This window comes from Halichoeres trimaculatus, unplaced genomic scaffold (genome assembly GCF_033239565.1).
Source record: "Halichoeres trimaculatus isolate MK-OKI-2021-1 unplaced genomic scaffold, fHalTri1.1 fHalTri1_scaffold_3, whole genome shotgun sequence".
NCBI classification, from domain to species: Eukaryota; Metazoa; Chordata; class Actinopteri; order Labriformes; family Labridae; genus Halichoeres; species Halichoeres trimaculatus.
The window spans coordinates 31,573,377-31,597,292 of NW_027437181.1; the positions used below are offsets into that span (position 1 = coordinate 31,573,377).

General features: G+C 38.6%; 4 protein-coding genes across 5 annotated transcripts in view; all 4 read left to right on the forward strand.

The window, feature by feature from the left end:
• The window catches only part of LOC141787582 (synaptosomal-associated protein 25-A-like), a 56,232-nt gene extending 53,450 nt beyond the window's left edge, over positions 1 to 2,782 (forward strand). The window contains exon 8 of the mRNA XM_074666088.1: positions 1,473 to 2,782. Within this exon, the coding sequence (XP_074522189.1) occupies positions 1,473 to 1,541 (69 nt within the window). The 3' untranslated portion in view covers positions 1,542 to 2,782. The remainder of the gene's footprint in view (positions 1 to 1,472) is intronic.
• Positions 2,783 to 5,727: 2,945 nt separating this feature from the next.
• On the forward strand, positions 5,728 to 8,544 carry cox5ab (cytochrome c oxidase subunit 5Ab). Its single transcript, XM_074667255.1, has 5 exons — positions 5,728 to 5,887; positions 7,277 to 7,393; positions 7,651 to 7,772; positions 8,076 to 8,198; positions 8,419 to 8,544. Exons 1-4 carry the CDS (start codon positions 5,815 to 5,817, stop codon positions 8,187 to 8,189), a joined length of 426 nt encoding a protein of 141 aa, XP_074523356.1. The 5' UTR covers positions 5,728 to 5,814; the 3' UTR covers positions 8,190 to 8,198; positions 8,419 to 8,544.
• A 1,945-nt stretch (positions 8,545 to 10,489) lies between these two features.
• On the forward strand, positions 10,490 to 20,484 carry fam219b (family with sequence similarity 219 member B). The gene is made up of 6 exons (XM_074665616.1): positions 10,490 to 10,712; positions 11,364 to 11,472; positions 13,843 to 13,936; positions 14,042 to 14,119; positions 15,363 to 15,414; positions 17,919 to 20,484. Exons 1-6 carry the CDS (start codon positions 10,638 to 10,640, stop codon positions 18,066 to 18,068), a joined length of 558 nt encoding a protein of 185 aa, XP_074521717.1. The 5' UTR covers positions 10,490 to 10,637; the 3' UTR covers positions 18,069 to 20,484.
• An 807-nt stretch (positions 20,485 to 21,291) lies between these two features.
• The window catches only part of LOC141788280 (AT-rich interactive domain-containing protein 3B), a 64,707-nt gene continuing 62,082 nt past the window's right edge, over positions 21,292 to 23,916 (forward strand). The window contains exons 1-2 of one of the 2 annotated variants that reach the window (XM_074667174.1): positions 21,292 to 21,671; positions 23,183 to 23,815. In XM_074667174.1, the coding sequence (XP_074523275.1) occupies positions 21,636 to 21,671; positions 23,183 to 23,815 (669 nt within the window). In that variant the 5' untranslated portion in view covers positions 21,292 to 21,635. Of the gene's footprint in view, positions 21,672 to 21,719; positions 21,845 to 23,182; positions 23,816 to 23,916 lie in introns of those variants that run through there. The other variant, XM_074667175.1, reaches the window with a different exon arrangement.

The window sequence follows — 23,916 nt, forward strand, 5'->3', positions numbered from 1 at the left end:
GAAAAAGACTGGAGTGAGACCAAACTGACAAGTTGAGTGAAATCAGAAACGGGGAGTTAAATAACTGAATGGCCAAACTGTGGGTAAAGTAAGTAGATGAAAAAACTGGACTACATGGCAGCTTATCTATAGAGTATTTATCTGATATTTAGCATGGATTACATGCCTGGCATTAGGGTGTGTGGCAGCGGATGCAGCGCCGCTGCTTTGCAACAGATTTAGCCTGGGTTTGACACAGTAATGGAGGAAATCTGATTCAGATCCTATTGGACCAAATCTGGGTGTTAAGCCTTCCAATTGTGCTCTTAGTCCATTAGTACAGTACATATGTCTTCTTTAAAGGATAATTCTGCGTTTATTTAACTTGGCATCTATCCCATTAGCTATAAATGGATGGTGCTAACTTCAGTATGTCCTCCAACATCACACTTAGGGTGAGCTCTTAAATACTGGAGTGGTTCTGCTGGGTTTCGGGTTACAAATGGAAACAAAAAAATCAAACAACTTCAGGTTAACAATTCGAGATATATCAACATTTAAAGACGAATGGAGCCATGTTTCAAGTTCAAACATTTGATGAACTATGAGCACAACAGCTGAACAACAATAACTGATCAGCTGTTTACTTTAATCCCCTCATATGACCTACAGTAGTCGTACATTAGCCTTTGATTTTCTGAGCTTCCTACTGTGATGTCAGAGGAGAACTGTGAAGGGTCAACAGCATTTACTTTGTACATCTGCAGCAACCTTTGATGTTGACAAACAAAGTCTAAAAAAACATACTAAGTACTTTGTAGCTGACTTCAAAAGCCAGGAATCCCTAAGCCCCTCAACTTTTGCCTTTTTATTACCTCCACCAAGGAAGTTATTTTTGGGAGTTTGTTTGTTTGTTTGTCTGGGAACAACTTAACTTAAAAAGTTACAAAAGGATCTTGATGACATTTTCAGGAAATGTTTAAAATGGGATAAGGAAGAATTGAGTAAATTTTTTAGGTGATCTGGATCACCGTCTGGATCCAGGATTTTTTTAAAGGATTCTTTATCATTGTGAGATAGGGCCATTTTCACCATATGTGTATATAACTCCATGATAAATGGTCGGATTGCGACACATTTATCATGGAGTACAAACTTTATGGGAAATTGATCATTTTCATAATCAAGGAAGTGGTCAACTTTAATTCTTTGACCATTTCCAGGTTGGTCTTAAGTTAGATTGAGTCAGTATTTCAAGTGTGCCAAATGTTCCAAACTGTGACACTCTTCAGAAACCAGTTGGTGCTAATGAGACTGCACCTGTGCTCTATTCAGTCTGTGGTATGTCCACATCAATATGTATTTCATCTCTTTGCAAAGTATTAAGAGAACTCAACAGGTAGAGTTACACCAAAGCCTTGGTCAAAGGGAGTTATAACCTCTCTTTACTTTTTCATTAAGTACATTTTCCAACTCTCACCCTTTTTTTTCAGGCTGATTCCAACAAGACCAGGATTGATGAAGCCAACCAGCGTGCTACAAAGATGTTGGGCAGTGGCTAAATGGTTGCAAGAAGTGCTTTCATCCCTGTTTACCCCCCCTAAAAATAACAACACCAATCAAACCCAGCCCAGCCCCCAACACCAACAGACAGCGCCCGTTTCCTATGCTCGACAGCAGGCGCTGCAAAATCATGCTTTTATTGTGAAACTTGTAGAGGTTTGCACACATGCACATATCATACATCCCTCTGCCCCGCTCTCAGCCCTGCCTATCACTCCCCTCGTTGTCAGTGATGTTCTGTGTTGTTGCTCTTTTTTTTTTGTTTATAAATCATAGCTCTGTCACTCAAACTCTCTCCACATTGTACATAGTGCGTCTTGAATGGCTTCATTGATCTAGACCATTTGTCCTGTTTTCTTCATCATTCTTTTTTTTTAAGCCTATGTGTAATATAAACTTTATGTACACCTTGTTTAAAGATGTCCTTCTCCCATGTCAGTATTCTGCTTTCGTCCATGTGAGAGACACAATGTATTCATCAGTTCAGATGTTGTGATGCCACGGTGACTTGCAGACTTGCAGTGAACATAGTGAACATGCAGCCCTCACAGATTAACATGGCCATTGTTTGATTACATAGTTATTAATTGTAGAATAAATAATGTAGTTTATTGAAGCCATGTGGCTGAAACCACAGCTTTTGATCCTGACTGTTAGAATATCCTGAAAACTCTATTAATAGGGTGGTGTTATTGCAATTTGATGCCATGATTGATTGTATAGTATTCAACCTTTTCCTCAGGGAGCTAAATCTGACCATTCAAAGGCAAACGCTAGATATTTAACTGGTGTGTTTTAATTCATGAAACTGCATCATAAGGATAAGTGTGAGCAGCATTGTTGATGGACCACTGGGCATTAATGTCAGAGCTCGTCCTGTGAAACGGAAAGAGTTGGAGCATAGCTAGACGCCATAGTTCGAGACAAACAGCTTCTTCGCACACCAAGCTAGACTTCTTTACCCACGATTCAACCCTTGAAACATGAAGTCCTACTTTAAGTGTGTTGTGCATGTCCATCCGCTGCTAGAAGACACTGAATAATTCATTTATCCAGGCAAAAATATCCTAACATGGCAACCGCATGCTCCATATGTAGGCCACACAGAGGAGAGGCCATATTTATCTGCTATAGTGCCACTCTTTTGTTTCATGTCTCTTTACCTTTCCAGGCTGTGATCATCACTGTAAATTAAAACCTTGGAAAATGCCAATAAAACCATCATAACTGTAGAACCAAACTCTGCCTGTTTCCTGCTCTTTACATTATCTTTGAACTGATGGTACAAGCCAATAACAGGAGGGCCTTGATCATGGTTAACACTTCCATGGTCTTCTTCAAGGGGAGAGACTCAGACTGACTACATCATTTCTAGCAGGATTCACAATGGTTACGAAGGCTAAAAACTAAAACAGGGAGTCATTTTTTTAAACTAAGGTTTCCACTGTCATGATAGCTCGGGCATTAAAGTGATGTTGCTATCTGAAAAAATGCATTATCAATGCCTCATAATGCAACCAACAAACCACACCACGCTAGACTGACAAGGGGATAGTGATAAAACATGTGTCAGGTGCTGTTTCAGGCAGGCCATTTCTGTATGTTTTGTTGAAAACCTGCTGGTCAGAACAAATCTTAGAAAAGTTGCCTCTGAATTTATTTATTTATTCATTTATTTATTTTTTTTTTTCATTTGTAGAAGGCAGAAGTTTGACAGTACAGCATATAACATGGGGATCTTCTGTTAAATTGAGCATCTGGGGATGTTACATGCTCTCGAGTGTGAGCGGTCATTTCCTCCACAGAGGGGTGACAGTTTAGTCCCCACCCCCCACATCTAAAAGTCACATAACCTGTTTTTTTACAAGCAAAATAATCTACTGTCACAGTTTATGTATACAACTAATAAACACGTGTTGTGTTTTAAATCATAATGTAAAATCTGTTCATTGTAGTTTTTGTTTTGACCGGAAAATCCAAGAAAATGCGTTTTTCTCTTTTAATCCCTCGCCCAGGAAAGTCAGAGGTCTCAGAGCTTAACTCAACCAGTATATTTTACTGAAACTGTAGTTAAATGGTTCGAGTGTGTTATGTAAACACTGATATGTAAAGTATGTGTGTGTAGCATGGGCACATGGAAACATCGTTGAAGATATGATTGAGAGATGCAGAGACATGGAGGGACGGAGAAGGGACGATGTGCAGCAGCACATTATACTAATGGACATCTACTGTGGTGCCCTGGGCTTAGGACGGATTAGGGTTTACCACGTCACTAAGAACGCACACACACTCCCACACACATACACACACACTTAAACATCAAATACACACAACAAAGTAATCCCTTATACCTTGGTTAAAGTCCCTGAACATGCATGTAGCGTGTTTGCATATACACAAAATGAAATAAACAGGTGAATGTCAGCCTCCAAGTTTATCATGAAACTTGTGGTTTATTGTATTTTGTTAATTCAATTTAATACTATTTACATCCTAAATAAAGTTTTCTGAGGAACCAAGTCAGTCTTCGAGCTCCTCAAATTCAGATAAAGTACTTTGAATGTTTGCTTCTGAACTGTACGTGAAACCCCTCAAAATGGCTTTTTTTTTTAACTTGGAGCTCCCTCTGCTGGTATAAATCACCTATGAGCAGCATTTATCTCAAACTGTGATGTCGACCAACAAAACAAGCACCACCCGGTATGCAAGAGGAGCCCAGCCGTCCAGCTGAATAATGTCTATTTGAACTCTGGGAAAATATTTTCTCTGAGGTTTTGATGCAAATTTTGTCACAAAAGTCTAATTTAAAAGTAGGGCCCATAATTCTGGTTGCTTATCAGGCAGGGAGAGTCTATAAAAAGATGCTCTCAAGTTGCATTATGGGAAACATAGGGTCAAGTGATAAGAGGACATGACTCTTTCAAACGGCATTACAAAATAACAATTACAAAGGACTACCGGACAGACATATTTCACTCTGTAGGGTCTTAATGCCATTGCACATTTATTGTACAGTTATGACCATTTATGATGACCTTATCATCATTGAACAGTATGTGAAAAAACATGAAGGTACAGTTTGTAGCTATTTTTTTGAGAAAATTCACAAACTGAAATCTGTTGCCTCACAAGTTGAGTTAAACATGATATTAATGCTTTCATATCTTCCCAGCTCAACTTTTAGAATTTCCCTTTTTACCTGCTTTAGAAAGTCATCCTTCAAACACCTTTGAAAGGTTCAAAGCAATTCTGCAAGACTGTCGCAGACTGTAGAACACGGTCAGAGGAGGATTGGGGTAGTCATGGGCCCCTAGGCTATTCTTTTTGTGGGCACCCCTCTTATAGTTCATACTATCCCACAGGCACATGCTCCAGGCAATAAACAGTCAATACCGGTGTATATATATATATATATATATATATATATATATATATATATATATATATATATATATATATATATATATATATATATATATATATTCTTTAATTTAAAAATAATTAATAAATTAAAAATACTCAAATACTCAAAATATTGAAATTGATTAAAAATTGATAAATGTTTCTTGTTGTTTGTAGAGCTGAGAGAGAATCAGGTGGGAATTATATAGAATAAAAATCAATCCCCTGGATAGTAGGGCCCCTGCACAACATGTGGGGCCCCTAGGCTGTAGCCTAGGTGAGCCTGTGCAATAATCTGCCCCTGACCCCGGTGTCTAGTACTTGTCACCCACACCTGACTCAGAACAAAAAGGTTGATTTTGATCAAACACTTTCAGATATTTCTATGGTGTGCCCACTGCCTTTTCCACTGACACTTTTAAAATCAGCTCAAGACTTGAGACCTGATTATTTGATGCAATTTTGTAAGACTGCAATGTGTTTTTGGTCAATTTCATCTTTGTTTTTTGTTTTGTCATTGCATTTTTGCAGCACTTAGTGACCTTTTAAAATAGTGCATTGTAAAATGGACATACTACTCTTCCTCTGTACATAGCAACACAAGACGCCATATCATAAAGTATGATTAAGTGATACCTTCAGGAGATTTTTTATTTATTTATTTTTATTTTTTTGTAATTTGTCAAAACACCAGAGCACTTTCAGCGGGAGTAAATGAGGTCAAGGAACGGACCAATCAGCAGTCTAAACGTCGAGCTCTCGGCTGTCTCCGTCTGTCACGTGACCCTTAGTCTCCTCCATCGTGTCTGTCCGTCCAGACTAGTCTCCCTCCTTAGAACCAGGACGGTTAGCACTCGCTGCGGTACTATGTTCCGAGCTGTGTTCAGACTGTCAGCCACAGGGGCCCGGAGCCTGGCCCGGTCACGACCATGCTACTCAGGTAAGACAGCCCGTGGTTACACCTATGGGGAGTAAAACGTCTCAATACTGTGGATGTTTTCAATGAGCTAGCTCGGCTAGCTGCCTAGCTTAGCAGCTGATTGATTGTGAATGAGCCAACGAAGGGTGACATTGAATTATATTTATGGCTATCTCTCCTTTTGGCCCTGTACTGAATATTTTCTGTATTTTAATTAGTATTGAAAAAAAAATCAATCGGAGGGGCGCGAAATGAGATTTAGTTAAAGCCACGACCTTGTGATGACCCTCCTCAGTTAGTTCAGGAGAGTCAGTCACCGCAGTTTGTACGCAGCTCATTCCAACACGTTCGCATGTCAAACTTAAACAACGTCAACTTTAGTAGTTAGTATATTACTGATAAGAAATTCAAGCACGGAACTCTTTAGTTACGTATTGTCACTCTTTATGATGTTTATAAGTGTCTACGTGACCTCGCCTTATTACTTCCTTAATCTGGGCTTCATTTGTATTTTCTTCTGTTTTTCTGCGAAGGCTACGTGACATCTCATCAGGTGTGATGTGTGTTTTACTTTCAGGAAGTCATTTTGTAGTTTCAATTTAAAAACATATCTCAAATATATTTTACTTTGTGTTCACGTAATATGTTTATGGGCCATGATAATATGCTAGTACTCACTCATGTATGTTTAAGGATGTTTACTTTGTTGTGGGATGTAAATTGAGGTTGCAACAGCATATTTGTATGTCACCATTATGTCTTTATCATTATGTTTGGTCAATTTTTGAGTGTCATATACAAAGTTATGTATGGTAAAAAGTCACAAGATTAAACTTTAAAAGTACAAAGTCCTTTAAGAAACCGAAACCTACCTGAAATAGGAGAAACCTGCTACACAACATCACAGACCCAGTATCAACCACACCACTGAAGGTGATGTAGCTTAAAATGTGCCGCTGCGACCTGGGTTGAATTTAGGTCATCAATGTGACTTATCCCAATCTTTTATTCTCTCACTTTGATACAAAACTTTATTACTAACCATTGTTTCATTGCTTGATGACACTTTTTAAGAGGAGGTGCATGATAGTCCCTTAAATTTTAAAGCATCATTTATCTCTAACAGGGCTAAATTAAGTCTGCAGCATACAACACTGGCTTTTTGTTCCCCTTTGATTTTTTTCAGAACATCACTGTGTTATCAAAAGAAGAATATTTTGCATCTGAGAATTATTCTTTTTAGTTCTTGTATCTAATAGAATCTGAAGTGTGTTAGTGGGTAATTCTTTTCTGTATGTCTTTAACATCTGAAGTGCACTGTATGAAACAGACAGTAAAGCCTTTTTCTTTTCTGTTAATCAGATTTAGTTTAGTGCTTTATGTTTTAAAAGAAACCTCTCATGTTTTCAGCTCCACTGGCCTCTAGATGTTACTCCCACGGCAAAGTGGAGACAGACGAGGAGTTTGATGCACGTTGGGTGACTTACTTCAGCAAGCCTGACATTGATGCCTGGGAACTGAGGAAAGGTAACTGTTTTATGTTTTTCTCCTTCTCCTCCTTCTTTTTCTTATCTATTGCATTCCAGAGTGATTTTAAGGTGTGGTTAAAATATGCTGTTTTGGGATATTACTTTTTGCAGCAGTGGTAACGCTCAGATGTCATTCGAACCAGAAAACATGTTGTGGTTTAACAGTCTTCAAGTATCACTTTTTCTTTGTGTATTTTTGCAGTAACTCCTCTTCTTACCATTTTTGCTTATCCCTTTAATGTATCTATCTGAAAGGCATGAACACCCTGATTGGTTACGATCTGGTACCCGAGCCTAAGATCCTGGATTCAGCACTCAGGGCTTGTCGGAGGCTGAACGACCTGGCCAGTGCCATCCGCATCCTCGAGGCTGTGAAGGTGAGTGTGTTCCCTTGACAGGTTTCAGGTCTCAAACAGGTTCTTTGTTGTCAATTATTCACTTTTTTTTTCTTGACTTGGTGCCAAAGAGGACGTTTGCGTCCTGAGAATCCCTTTTTGAGGACTGCACAACTTAATAGAAGTCAAATGTATTTCTTCATCAAACTTTTTTGTTAAGATTCCAAGCAGTCACTTGTTCAGTGAAAAAAAGCCAATAGTCTCAGAGGAAAAGCCATCTTTTTTATTGTACAGGTATTGTATTGTATTTTGTGTTGTACATTTTGTTAAAACTGTGTTTTGCAGGATAAAGCTGGCCCTCACAAAGAGATCTATCCCTACCTGATGCAAGAGCTTAAGCCCACCCTGTCAGAACTGGGCATCTCAACACCAGAAGAGCTGGGCATGGACAAGCTATAGACTGTCAAGGTGAGACTGAGCTATAAAACACTTTGATGTGTTATGTGGAAGGGGATGTGGCTTTCAACACCAAACTTTGAAACAGATTTTCATTTGACATTATAATAAAAGTCCTGTGTTGCTGCTTCAAGCCTTTTTTAATTAACTGGCCTGTAAATTTGTAGTTCTTCATAGAATGATGTTGCATGTTTCCTACTTCTGACACTCTCTTTTATTCCTCTTCTTTCAGGTCATTTGGTAAAGAGATGATCTCTCCTGATTTTCTCCTGTCATATATGTCTATATTGTTGATTTAATCCATGCTGTCCTGTTGTGTACAAAATGGTGGACCTAATAAAGTAAACCAATAATTTAAGCACGCCCAGTGTGTTTTTGTTCTGGTTAGATACTAAACATTTTTTAGAGGGACTTTTATTTCTTTTTTCTACAGCAGGTGTCATCATAGCAGGTAAAGCAGATATGTAAGCAGTACAACCAATGTTATTAATCACACTATTGTTTTTCTTTTGGGAAAAAAAACACTGTCACATTCAGCCATAACATTATAACAACCTGCCTGATATCATGTTGGCCTCCCTGAGGTCAGAGCAGGGCAAAAACAGACCTGACCTGATGAGACCTTCATTAGATCTCTGAAGGTAAGCTCTGGTATCTGGGACCAGGAAGTTAACAGCACATCTTTAGTCCTGGTACTGGTGTCGTGAGCCTCTGGGACTTGAACTTGGATTTCCATCATATTCCACAGATGCTCAAATGGACTGATATCTTGAGAATTTGGCAGCAGAGTAAATAACTAGAGCTGGTCCTTCTATTCCTCCATGCCACCTTCTTCCATTGCAGGTTTTATGCTCATGACGGAATTAAAGGTGGTTTTGGTAGTGGACTCCGGTCATGATTGGCACCCCGACCAGTCTTCAGCAGCCCCATACACTGAACCAGCTGGCCTGATTTCCTCGGGCAGAATATTCGACAGTTTGGGGCCTGGATTGAACGCCCCCTGTTTTCAGTGAAGTGTTTGGAACAGAGAGAACATCTTTCCCTGAGAAATACAGGAGTAGGCGTGATGGACATCAAGAAGTTGGTAGAGAATCTGGGCCAGAGACGTTTGAGCACTTTAAAAGTAACTACTGAACTCTTAAATACCAATGAAAAAGTGCCATGGCAGCCAATGTGAAGATGCTGAAACAGGTGTAATATGATCATATATCTTAGTCGTGGAAACACAACTGTTTTCTGCACCAGCTAGAGTTTATCAAGGATTTTTTCGTTTGAGCAGTGAAAAGACATGTAAAGCCATCTGTATCTTTAAGAGTTAAATACTTTATCGTTAAAATTTAATAAAAAAGTTTTTTAGTGTGATGTTATGAGTTCAGATGCTCAGATGACTTAAAACAGGCTTGATGTGATCCCCTGGGAAACCAGCAGATGGCAGAATAAGTTCAACAATTTGAACTAATTTTGGGCCTAATTAAAAGGATGTCAACAAACGACAAATACAACAAAATGAAAAACAAAACAGAAAACTTAACTACAAAAGAAAGCCAACAATAAAAATCAGAACAACAAAACAGAAAACTCAAAATAAAATATGAAACACTAAGACAGAAAAAAGGAGAGAACTCAAAAAAAGAGCTCTCTCTGTTACTGTAGTGCACAGATCCAAATATAAAAATGATAGACAAGGAATCAAAGTCGTCACTTGTAAAATAAAAAAGGAACAACAAAAAAGGCACATCTGTTAACAAACAAGTTTGAAAAGTAATTTTCATACAATAACGGGGAAGAACTGACGTAAATCTTTATCAATGCTTGTCTATTAAGATTTTCATTGTTTTTTATGTAAAACAAAAAACAGCAAAAAAAAAGCAGAAAAAATACAGAAATCACAAAAACTAAATGCTTAGATTTTTTTTTTTTTTTTTTTTCACTATTCTTGTTTTGAGGGTGGGCTAAAAATTGAATACATTTCATTCATTTTTGGAAATAAATTTCTGAAATTAACCAAATTTTCTTCGATAATATTTTTTCCCTGGTTGCTGACCAGGTGGTTGCTGACCAGGTGGTGGTTTGTAAAAACAATTTTCTGGAGACTTTCTTTGATGCATACTAAAACTTAACGTAAAGGTAGGTAAGAAAGTAACTAAATAAATACTTTTGATTATTGCTGTAGCTTTATTTTTACTTGTTTACGTTGTTCTTTGTGCATGTTCAAGTAACGTTGTGCAATAAAGTTGTGGGACAGGTGGGTTCGGAAATATTCACGACGGGTGATTTTATTTTGGAAGGACAGTTCCGGAAGCAGTCTGACCGCTGTGACTGATCGAGCATTGTAGCGGATCAGGCTAACTGAAGTGCCTACCAACGCCTAAAGATAAGAAAGTCCCGCTCTGCTGGGACTCCTGTCACCATGGCTGTGTTGTGGAGTAATTTGTGACAGCTAACGCCAAGATGATGAACGACATCATGGAGGAGCCAGAGAAGGACAGCCTGCTGGATGCTTTGCCGGAGACACAAGTTTTATCGGTAATGTCAATTAGAGCTAACGTTACAGCTAATGTTAGCCTGTTTACTGAGAGTGGGAGGTTAGCTGAGCAGCTTAGCCCGTGATTTTTAACAGGTGGAAATGATGACACGTGCTAAATAAATGAAAGATGAGATTACAAGCTTCTTGTTATTTTGGAATGTTAATTGTGGCTTTCAACGAGTTAGAGTGACATTTTTGTTCTGCCTATAAACGCGTAAAATTGATTGTCTCTTCCTGTAAGCCGAAGAGGATGCTGGGGAAATGTGGAGGAGTTATCTATTTCAAAATAACGTGAAATTTAGGGAATTTGTATCACGCTAGATGTTATGAAATCATTTAAATATGACGCAAGTGTGACAAAAAAGTAATAATGCACGTGTTTTTGTGTGTAAGGGTACTGGGTTTTCATCCAAGACTCTTAACATACTAGAATCAGATGAACTTTAAAGATTCAACTTAACAGCAAATCTACAAGAGACAAAGTTGTACAACTCAAGTACAATAAGTTATCATTGAATCAATGAAGAGCTGGTTCAATACTCGTTTTAAACGGCACCTTCACTTGCCTGGGATATCATAAAGTGGTATAATTTTTTGGCTGCCATAGATGAATTCAAAGTACTGATTATCCTTGAATTTGGCCTCTTTAGGGGACCAGTAGTGGCACAAGACCTAAAACGACTGATGGAGGGATCAGACCTGTGGAGAAAAGAGGACCTTACATCATGTCCAGAGCTCCGGCAATCCACCTCAAACTACGTAAGCATACCTGACTCATAACGTTTGTTTGTCATGAGTGTTTCAAAGTGATTATCTTTTTGTAAGATTAACTAAAGTTCATGCAACACATAAATGCATCAGCCAGAAAGTCTTGAATATACCACTGGCTGGACAGCGTAACAAGACACCTGTGAGCTTTCACATGGTTTACTTCCTGCATTCATCACATAAAGCTCTGCTATCTCCATATCTCCATGATCAGAATTTTCCTGTAAATTGTAAATGGCATACTTTGTTAGTTTCACATTCCTGCACTCAACAGGACAAATACTGTGAACAGATGCAAGGTGTGGTTTTGCTGGATCTGTCATGTGAGGCTGTAGAAATGCACCTCTTGGACACATGACTTGTTTCAATGACTTTTTTCTGTCTGTAATTTACTTTCAGTCTGTGCTTTGAAAGAAAATAAAAGAGAAATGTAACAAGCAGTGAAACTTTATCCATAGCATTTTAGTTTTCTTATTTCTTTTGTTGTGAAGTTTTAACTTTTGACAAACATTCGATTAAAAGAGACCAAACATTTTTCTTTACATGGCAAAACTACTCGGCTGGGGTTATATGTGCACTACACTAATTGTTACATTTTATAAATGAAAGTCATTGCGCTTTCAATCAAACCTGTCACCCCACCCATTCCAACACCTATACAGAATTTGTGTTTTTATTAAGCATTGGAAATTGCTCTGAGATAATCCATGATAAGTCACACGTAAGCAGAGGTATTATGAATATGTTAAATAGCTGGGAATGTTCCCTTTTGTCCATTGTGGCTTTAGAGAGCTCCAAAGCTGCTGCAGCTGTTTGGATTGGAGGGAGATGATGGGACTAACTTGTGCACACATTCCAGCACCTATTAAGATGTGTTATGAAATGACCTTAAGCTTCTATTGGGATGTTGATCCGACAGAAACTGTGACTGATTCATTTTACTAGAGACAGGGTGTAACTTCATGTAAAACTACAGTCTATTTGAGTCTGGATCTTAACAACAGATTACGAATGTGTAAAGCTGTCTTTTTACCTGTCTCAAAAAGAAGGACATAAAGGGGATGCTGTTTCATGTTTTTGTTTTACCAAATCAGTTTTTTGGTCTTTTATTTGTTGAACTGACTACTTAGCAAAATCACAACTGCTTTATATTGTAAAGGTTTAATACTAACAAGGTTAAAATAGTTTTGAATTTGTCATTATAGTTTAGTTTTAGTTAGTTTTGACATTTTTTTTCCATTACAGTTTAGGTTTAATTAGTTTTGGAGTGAGCATACTAGTTTTTATTTAGCTGTGATTTTTGCAACAAGGCTCAGTTTCAGTTTAGTGTCAGTTTAGATTTCGTTTTTCATACCTTATTAACCAGGTGCAGGTTTCAAAAAGGTCAGTGATAATATTTTGTAATACCGTTTATTTTCCAGTCCAACATAGTGATCATAGTGATCACTGCTCAGTCAATGCTGATACTGTACTTTTGGCTGCTGCCTCAAACACAAGAAAATAATATGAACACCATATATATAAATATAAACATAAATTATATAGAATAATGTTAACATGAATTAAATAAAAATAATAAAAACATAAATGATATAAAACAATATAATATGAGCTTTGATAATTAGAAACTTGGACTCTGTAACAATGAAGTCAGACTCACATAAAATTAAACTATTACAGATGCTCTGATTTATTGCTCCTCAACGTTCTGTGGCAGCACAGAGCACAGCCAGTCAGAGCAGTAAACAAGCACGTCCCAGTACGTCGCTGTGATGGTGCCGTACAGCGCTGACAACTGCCGAAAACTGTTGTAAGATTGGTTGGGAAAATGTGTTGGATTAATTTAAATCCTAAAGGCTATTAATATTGTCAAAAACTATAACTAAGGACATTTTGTCTTTAATTTTGGTTAGTTTCAGTTAGTTTTGTGAACACAAGATACAGTTTTAGTTTACTTATTGTTTTTGTTTTCTTCTCTAGTTTTTATTAGTTTGAGTTAACTGCAATGTATTTTAAATTTTAGTTTTCATTTTTAGTTTCGTTTTAGTTAACTATTATAACCTTGAATACTAAAAAATGCAAAGATATCTTCTAAATGAATCCTTCAATGAATCCTTTCTATACTCTTTCTTACTTTTGTTTTCTTAAATGCTGCGGTGACTCCTGAATTTCCCCTCGGGGATAAATAAAGTATTTTCTATTCTATTCTATTCTATTCTATTCTATTCTATTCAAATCTTAAAATTTAGAATGAGACAGAAGTATTGTTTCAATGTGATGTTTTGAGTCCACATTTTTCACATTTCTCCTTTGCTTTGTTCCTAATCCACTCCGCTCTAATCTGTCTCTTATCATTTATAGAGAAACACAGGGAGATGGCGAGGAAGGCGCTGAAGAAGAAAGCCCTTTCACCAGGACCCCCGGTGATGCATCAGCCCCGACAAGGAGCTAAGAGGTAAGAGGAGGAAGCATACAGAGGAAAGAGGAAACCATGAATCGTGATATCAGCATATTGTAGAGGCAGAAATGCATCACTGGCAGTTTTTGGTTCTCCTTCCAGGACAGTGAAGTACAACAAGGGCTATGCAGCTTTGAGTCAGCACGCTGAGGACAGTTTAGTTGCACTGGACACTGACAGGTAAGGCTACACCACTTGAAGAGGGGATAATGTTGCTGAATTAATTCTTTATGCAGAGGACATGTTACGGTGCTAGTTTTTTAAACTTTGATATGTTACTGCTAAATAAAGCATACTCAACACATGTTTGTAATGAAAAGGCAATTCTTTTTCTGAACCACAAACCAACACATTTGAATTACTGATACACCAATTTTCCTAAAAAAAAGTTCATCAACTGATTTTAAAATAACACCTAACTTGGGACCCCCTAGAGGTGTGTGTATCTGTAGAAAACTTCACCTTCTTTAACAAGACACCAAAGGGATTATAAAAAGTGTGAAGAGAAGCTTTGTTCTTACTGATCTTTAATGAAGAACCCATAACTGTTGAATTGAGTCTGTCCACCTAACATGTGATAGATGGCTGGACAGAGAGACACTGGAAGAGCAGGTTGAAAGTTGTAGCTGTGTGCAATTATGATCTGAAACCTCTCTGTGGGGCTGCATGGAGAGGAATACTTTTTAATATCAAAATAAAATATTATGATTCATTTTCTTTGATTCTCTTCAGTCTAGCTCCTCTTGCCCTTTCTTTACTAAATGCCAAAAGTTTGTCAAATTTTGAGACTTTTCCATTCCATGTGCTCAAAAATGACACAATATCAGTCTTGAAAAGCACTACAGCCTTTAAAACAAAAGATTTTTAGGCGTATTTCAAGCAGAAGCTGCATATAAGTTATTTTCTGTTGTTGTTTTTTTCCCCAGCCTTTATGCTCTAGAGAACATGTAAACAAGTCCACACCTCCAAGACTGAAAGAAAAAAAGATGACAGAGTTGTTCATTTGTTGCTGTAGTCACACTTCTTCCTGCTTGCTTTGACTGTCTCTGCTCCAGTATGCATCAGTCTTTACACTGCTCACCCCCCTCATTCACAGATTGGCAAATACTGAGTTTGTTGAATCCTTTTAGCATCTAATGAGAAGGATTGAGTCATATAAAGTCGGTTTTATACAAACACAGAGGTAATGCATTGCTTTTAGGATGAATTGCATTCACAAAGGGCAGGTTAGAAATCAGAAACAACAAAATTTAACCTCTGTGGGTGTTTTTGCTTTGGTATAGAAACAGATATCAGTATTGTCAGATTTTTACTGGTGTGACGTTGAAGTTGAAAACTCTGGTACTGTGATGACTCATCTTTGCATGTTTCAACACATTTTTCATTGTTCGTCTGACAGACCCTTTCCTTCTTGTCTTTACAGCGATGAAGAGATCGACTTTGAGCAGTATTCCTCAGGATACTCTTCAGCCGAGGTGAGTGTGCCTTGAAATTCTCTTTGAGTCACAGTTACCTCACAGTAAAACCAGCTTGGTGACTGTTGTGGTGTAGGTATGCAAACATCAAACATCAATCAACATTTTTATGGGCCATCCGTGGCCTCCTCGGACAACATGTTTGATCCTTTTTTAACTTCTGTTTTATCAAACATCATTTTGCCTTATGAGGGCAGCACACATGTTAAAAGTTTACCTCTCACCTTTTAAAACACTCATGCTGTGGTAAGCAGATCAAACATCTTACACCAGCTTTGCACAAGTTCAGATGTTGCAATTACAATGTGACTGGGCCCTAAACCTGAACCCTAACTCTCAAAGATGGATGCTGACTGAGTGATGTGAACTTCTGTTCTGTTCCACTAAGAAAGAGCTTATCAGTGATTGGCCAAATAGATTTACACTGTCATTTCTGCATCAGTATTTGGTTAGCTTGGGTGTCACGCTCTAGTAGTGGAGATGAACTTTATGACTGCAGACAATAGAATAAGTTAGTTTGTTGTGGACTTTGCTTCCTAAATTAAAACACATCTCACACTGAACTGGTGCAACGGGCCACAGAGCTTGTTTGTGTTAGCCTCCTTGTATACGTATTGCAGAAACAAAACATGAACATTAAATTGCCAGTAAACACTGACTGCTGAGGACACACTGTATTTTCACCACGCCATTGTTGTTTTTGAGTTTTTACACACTGAGCCTCAGGCTGTTTCCTGAGCTCTGACATGAGTAGTTTCCTCAGCCTTCAAGCAGAGCCTCAACCCTGTCCTACTTGTTTTTTCACATTTCAGTAAATCATCACAAGAAGTTTCATTGTAGCTGTGATGCTTACACAAAGTATACTCATGTCTCCAAAATATTGCCAGACTTTTATGCTAATCAACCAGCTGTACTCTGATTGGTCAACCCCCTGACCATGGTTATTAATCTTGAATAGCAGAGACAACGCAAACTGATCACACATCAAATAAATCCATGGAAAGGACTTACAGCACATTTTGTGTATTTTTTATGAGTACAAGAAGTGGAAGAAGAGTGCAGAAACTTATGAGTGACGAAGAACTGAGTGAAAGAGATTTCAACTAGACTGAAGAAAACAGACATGAAGCAACCACAAACTTCAACAGAGAATGGGACGTATCAGAGTCCTAGGACTGGCTGTGTGAGAGAGAGAACAGCTGATTTTTATAAAGTAATGGGAAAGAAGACCTTCTATGGGTGCTGCTGCTGTTTTCTGCATGCTAGTCTTCTTTCAATCTGTCAAGATTTAATCACAGGCTAGCTGAACTTTATCCATCAAGTGATCACAGACTCAGATATTTAAAAAAGACAATGTGTTTGGTGGCTTGATGGTGGATAAAATTTATAAAGAAAACTGATCTTGTTAAGATTCTGTGAGTGATCACTAAACTGGGTCAGTATTAATGAACTAACCCAAACCCATAAGTCACTTATAATGTTTCTTAATAGTTGGCCAATTCAAATAATGAGTATGTAAGTACCCCCAAAACCTTAAGAACAGCTATTTAACATAATTATTAGGGAAAACTTAGTCTCACATGTCTTGTTTGTGTTCATAATATCAGTGGTTCTCAATTTTTTTTTCAGATATGTACCACCTGTGAAATCTTTTCTTTTTTAGCTGCCAAGTACCCCTTACAAGTGTGTTGTTGGACCTAAAAATCATGACCTGATAGGCACAAATATTATAACTACATCAACGCAAGACGTGTTAAAAAGGAAAGATTTGTCCTCACAGGAATAGTTGTCAACTTAAAGTGCCCTCTTTTGGTGTTAAACCCAAACTATTAATGTAACAATAGATAAATAAAGATTTATTCATTAAAAAACATAAACTTAATTTTAGATAAAATATTTCCAAATAAAAATAAAAATGCTGCTGAAGATTTGCTTTCTCCATGCAGCTGTTGGCTAATTTCTTCCCTCTGAAAAATCAGAAAGCCATGGGTGGGTTGTGGTCATAAATCTCATTCAAGCATACTTATCCAAATTCTGGAAATTTTGCCCGTTCTGGTTTTGCCTTCTTAAGTGAGTGTCCCTCCATGTTTTCAGCAGCATTGCTGCTACGCTTCAACCACAATGCTGTTTTGTTATCCTGGTATGAGGGTGACTCTTATTTTTGGGAGGGGTGTAATGGAATTAAATTACGTACTCGATGTAATATTCAGTTTATGTGCTTAAACTTATACTTTGTTCAAACGTTGGTTGAATAAAAAGTGTTGAAGGAATTTTGCTTGGCTGCTGTTTATTGATCAGACATTTTTGGATCTTGAATACCCCCTTGGAGTGCCCTGGTGTTCACCCATTTGAGAACCACTGGTTTATACCATGCACACTTGTCTTTACTCTACTGTCCATTTTCAGGCAGCAGAGAAGCTAAACTTTGTGTTTGTAGTCTGTTCATAGCAACAGAAATCACCCATCAGTCATTTAACGCTAAGGGCCATGTGTTTACTCCCCAGGTTCATCCTGACTTAAGCAAGCAGCTGCTTCAGGACGGCTACCGTCTAGACGAGATTCCAGATGATGAGGACTTGGACCTGATTCCACCCAAAGCCATGGGCTCCTCTGTGTGCTGCTGCTCTGAGGGCCCATCCTGCTCCATGCAGTGATGTCGGCAAAGTGACTCCGTGTTTTGTAAGGTCTGGCTCCAGTTCCTGTTTGACTTTTGTTACTGCTGCCTGAGGCCTTTTTTCTGACCCAGCTTCACTGCGGTGCTGCCTGAGGGCTTCCAGCCGTGAAGCCAAACTCCTCCACCGAGATCACTCAACCCACACGACAACACGAGGAACATAAGAACAAGCCTTATCCACTGTGACCCCAAAGTTTTACGTATTTTCTTATTTCAATTTCTTCTTTTTATAGAGCCACATGAAATGTTTACAATGCCACCTGTCCAAACAGAGTGGCACTGTAACCATCCATTTGGAGACATTATGCCCATTTCGACCAAATGCAGAGCTGTCTACTTTGTCCTGCACAGGTCTGCAGCCCTCTTAGCATGACATGCATACACTTGTGGTGCACTGTGTTTTAATGTTACAGCTGTTTGGCAGTTAACTAACTGCAGTATGAAGACATGATAATTGACTGTTGACTTTCCCTGACTGGTGTTGAATTAACTGTCAGTTTTTAATATATTTTTTTACACTGCTTCTGTCCAAAAGTGACATTTAACTGTCATTCAAAAAATACATACATTTCCCTCTCTTGGGGGGACGCCTGCTCCAAGGAGAAAAACAGCAGCATAACACAGAATTTGAACAGGATGTACAGTTAAGTTCCTGTTTAGAGTAGCCCTGATTTTATGGTGGATGTGAAAAAGTTTAGCGTGTTGTTATCTCAGATTACTGCAATGAAGAGCAGAGACAAACCTTGTGCTTGATTGTCTTCCACTGCTTTCATACATGTTACATTTTGTGCTCCCCACATTTGACATGTTCTCACTGATCAATTATTACAGGCCGATGAGGACACACACCTGCTCTGTGTGGAGAAGTTGCATTCTGAGTCAAAAGCAAAAGGAAAACTAGATGTAAAATCTGGTCATATATTTGTAAAGTAATGTCCATGCTAAGATGTTACACTGCATATTGCACATAATGAAAGTAGATGAGTTACTGAAGAGCTTTGGTAGATGGGCCAATAAGATTTAATTGCATTGGACTTTACAAAGGTCTCTCTAGTAAAGGTCGCCCTGAAGAGAGATTACAGAGGTTGCTTGGCGTCCCTCCCTTAACAAATCTTTGCATCATAGATTTAAGTGACATTCCAGACACCAAAGTATGTCAGTTTTACAAAATCAAAACAAATTGTGGTGTTCTTTCTTCATGACATTTGTTAATGTGGTTGTATATACTTGCTTTGGTTTATGCTGGATTCTTTATTTTTTTTTTCTTTTATAAACTCAGAGATTTGGAGTTAATATAAAAAGATCAGTCACATATTTATTTTGATTGATTTTTTCTCCATTGATCTACACATTTGGTTGAAGGATGGCTCTTTTGATAAGTTGTGATTATAGTAGATAAAAGTTACATTATAGTTTATTATTTATTTCCTTTTTGTTTGTTTTGGACACCACTTTTTACAATAGGTTTGACAGAGCACCTCTGATGAAAAGAAACAACCAAAGGATGTTTAATTTAATTGGAGAAAAAAAGAACAGACTTCATTTTCAACTTTGTTTACCATGTTTTTTTTCTGTTAAAGGCAGTCCTCAGTCTTAAGTACGCTGAAAAGGTATTTCTTTATTGCTGAATCATGAAATGTTTTATTTTTTTTACAGCCTGTATCATGTTTTATTGGTAAGTGTTTATTTTGAACTGCATCAACAAAGAAAATTCAACTGGAGGGCAAGAGACAGTGATCACTTTGTCAGGAGATATGTTTTATGTTTAATGAGTGAGAAACTAGAAAGTAGTGTTCCCCTCACATGTACATGTTAAGTATATACACAGCTGTATAAGTGTATACAGGTTTTAAGACAGGAATTTATGGCTGCCAATGTACTTGTGTGCAGACCACCCCATTAATTTATGCTGTGATGTTAATTGTTCCAATGCATTACTCATTCTTATGCAGTAAATGATACTGTCGACTACTTGACCCACACTAAACAGTAAAAACTGGAAGCTCTGCTGCGAAAGAAGTCAGAGCATTAATTTGTACTTCAGAGTCAGGATGACGTCACAGAAATGTTCTTAACTCAAGTGATGCATAAATCCTCCGGTCAGCACTCCATGGTTGTAATAGGCAGATTTAGGAATAAACTCTGATTTACTCCACAAGCTGACACATTGAGTGTGAGTCGCTTGAATGAGTGTGAGGTAAATGCTTTAAATGTAACAGCTGGATTTAAAGCTCTGCACCATTTTTTTATGTACACTAATATTGCACTTGACACCAGTGGTCAGTAGCAAGTACACTTGACTCGCCTGTACTATGCAACTGTTGGGACAATCTGCTTGTTATATGACATTGTGATGATTTGGTGTTACTGAGTGCTAAATGCAATAACTTATAAAGTTACACTAGTCTTTTTTTATTTGATTATAAAATGTATTGGTTTACATTATAAAATAAAATAAAACAAAAATAAAACTATTGTATTTAAGTTTATGTGTGTGGATGTCATTATTAGGAGTCATTTCTCGAGTACTTCTACTTAAATGGTACATTGGAGTACCTGTAATGGTACCGAGGTTAGTAAACAACACGGAAAAGGCTGTCACCACAAGAGGGCAGCATCGAGCTGTGCTGCGTTCACAGTAACAACATGTCGACCTTCAATAAAGTACTTTATAAGATTTGCAGAATTTCAGTAAAATAAAGCAAAATATTCATGGTCCTGAAATGACAAAATCCAAACCAGGAGTTAAATTATTAACAGATCGTGTGTTAACTCTAAAAGACACTTGATGTTTATTCCCATGAAGAAAATAAGGATTTACAATCTTGCAAACTGACTTTCTAAATATACAAATTTATTTACTGACAGAATTAGTGCTGATAACCCTTTAATGTTTATAAAAACTCAGAAAACTGTACTGGTGAAATTTCTATCTTCATTGTTAACCATAAATGCTTGGAGAGTTTAAAAAGGATACTTCTACTCTTCGCTTCTCTGTTGAGAGGCGAAGAAGCCATTCCGTAACAATCTACATTTAGGCGCTTTGCATATTTGTTCATAAATTAAACTAAAAAAATAAAAAGTATGTAGATTGAGGAAGTAATAACTTAAGGTAAAACGACTTGTCCAGAGTGTCATGAAACTGGAAAGGCTAAGAGACTTGTTGCTGTGCTGGGCGGGCCTAAATGCTGTTGTGCGCCATGCGGGGGGTGTCAATTGAAGGGGAGGAAAAAAACGACTGAAGGGAGTTACCTCAGCGCTGTGCGAGAGATATGAGATCTGGCCATTTTCCAGGCGTCCCCCCTCTCTATTAAAGAAGAAATTCAGGAAAATCATTGGGGAAGGAGAGACAGAAACACAGCCATATTAGCAAAGGTCGCCCTGAAGAGAGATTACAGCGCCTTTCTGCTGGCGGATCAGTCGGAGTCAATCTAACGTGCATGCACAGTATTTCTGCCCTCGTGCGCGCGCGCGTGTGTGTGTTTACAAGTGTTTGAACGGGTGCCAGAAACGAGGGAAGAAGGAGGATAAAGCCAAGGAAGGAGGGATGGTGGACAATTCAGGCAGCAGTAAGGCACAAATGGTGAGTCGTGGTCCTGCTTGGCGTCCCTCTTCATTCCTCTGACCTGTAACGAGCTAAAAAACCGTAGTTTGACCGCGTTTTATTCACGGAAAGAGTAACTAAGCTGAACGCTGACGCTACACTTTCCACGAGAAAAGAAGGAAAAAAACTCTTGAGTTTATTTTACCCCTATGGTAGGTTACTTTTACTTGTTTTACAGCTTTACATTAAAACTGTAAAGCGCTTTTTCTAAAATGTTTGTTGGTTTTGGACTAGTTTTACGTGTGTCCTAAAATCCATTACGCTAACGTTATCCACGTATAATGAGGATGTGGCAGCTAGCAAAAGCGGAAAAGGTGCTCATCATTCTTACAGTTTAAACTTTTTTTCTCTACTGTTGTTTTTTTTTCCTCACAAAGGTGACAAGAGGTCAAGTTTCACTCATTTTTCATTAACACTCAAAGTTTGTGCTGTAGGCTGTTTGGAAGTAGTTGATCCCTTTTTGGGTTAACTAGTTTGAAAACTAGCTGTGCGGATGACCATGTTGCTCTCCTTGCTGTAACATTACTGGGGCCAATCATTTGACCCTTGCTTTGTCTAATGTGTTGTATCTTTAATTTCATTTCTACATTAAAATCACCGTAGGCCGCTTTTATCGAATACGTACGTACTCACGGTTTATTCCACATTTTTTAATTCTTCACTTTGCTTTTCAAACTTGAACACATTAACAATCTGAATATGTCTAAAAAGTACAGTTATATAAGGAAGATGAGTGATAATGCACCATTTAACCCCTGACAGTAAAATGTTTTAAATATGGTTAAAGTGACAGGCACCAAGAGACCCAGGTCAACTTTTCACCTCATGGGTGACATGTCTGTTCTCCATTCAGTTAGACAGTAGCACATTCAGTCATGTGGGGTGGCAGGTTTTCCATTTAATCCACCAAAAGTGAGCAAATGTGATAATATTTCATCTTGTTCCTGTAGTAGTATGTTTCTTCATGAAGCTACACAGCTAGCATTTTAAGAGAGCCAATCCAAGTAAAAGCAAAATAGTTTGACAATAGCCAGCAAAATGTTAAAGTTTTAAGTCATATTTTTGCAAAACTGCAAAGCAGGCAAAAATTTCTTGCTGCACATGGAGGACAACACTATGGATACTAGAGACGGTGTCACAAACCCTTTAAGTTTAGGGCACTGTGCAGTTTATGTGAGGTCACACAGATCATTTTCCTATTTTGATTGTGTCACATATAGTCATTTAAGTGTCATATCCCAGGAGTTGCTCAAACTGTAAACATGACTTTGAGGTTACTTTACAATATTAGAATCAACCCACAACATTGAAGCAGGGCAAGTTGATCAGAGCAGGTTTTTACCATTTAAACCTGATGAAAATGTTGTGGCTGACCTAACCTGTCTTTTTGAATCAGAGCCCTGTGTTGGTCTAGTGAAGTTGTTCCTCACACATAATTCAATATTTAGTGTATGGTATAGTTTTCATGACACAGATTCTTCCTCTCACAGCCCAGCATGTCTCAGGAGCCTGGCATGGCCTTTCCTCAGGGCAGCTCTACAGGGGGGATGAAGCTTGAAGCAGTCATGGAGCAGCTCCAGCGCCAGCAGCAGGCCCGACTGGAAATGGAGCGCAAGGAGAGGAAGCTGCGAGAGGCCCACATCATGTATGCTCAGCAAGTTGCTGCCCAGCAGGCCATCCTGGCTGCTGCCAGGGCCTCTGGAGCCAGCTTCATGGGCAAAGGCCTGCCTGTAGGGGTCCCAGGTGGAGGGTTGCCTCCTCGGGTGTCCAATCAGAGCAGCGTGGACTCAGAGAGAGAAGATGATGAGGACAGGGGCCGGGATTCTGGGGATGATGACGACGACAATGAGATGATGGAGGGGGATGAAGGCAGTGATGAAGATGAGGGAAGTGCCAGCGGTCTGGAGTTCCTCCGCAAGCAGACCCTCGCTTTGCAGCAGAGCGCCTCCCGCCTCCCAGTCCGTCCGTACGGCAGTTACTCTGCATCAGCCCCCCAGAGGGCTGTATCCCCACCTGTCAGAGTGAAACAGGAACCAGACGAGGGTCTTTCTCCCGCCGGGCCTCACTCTGCCACCTCTCCTAACGGACAGGCTGACTGGGGCTTTGATGATCACTTCAGACAGGTGAGTCCACTGGCCCTGCTCCGTTGCCACCCTGATCCTCTGTATTGGATTAATTCTGATTTTTGTCCACAGTGCTTTCAAACACTGCCCTCAAGCTAAGC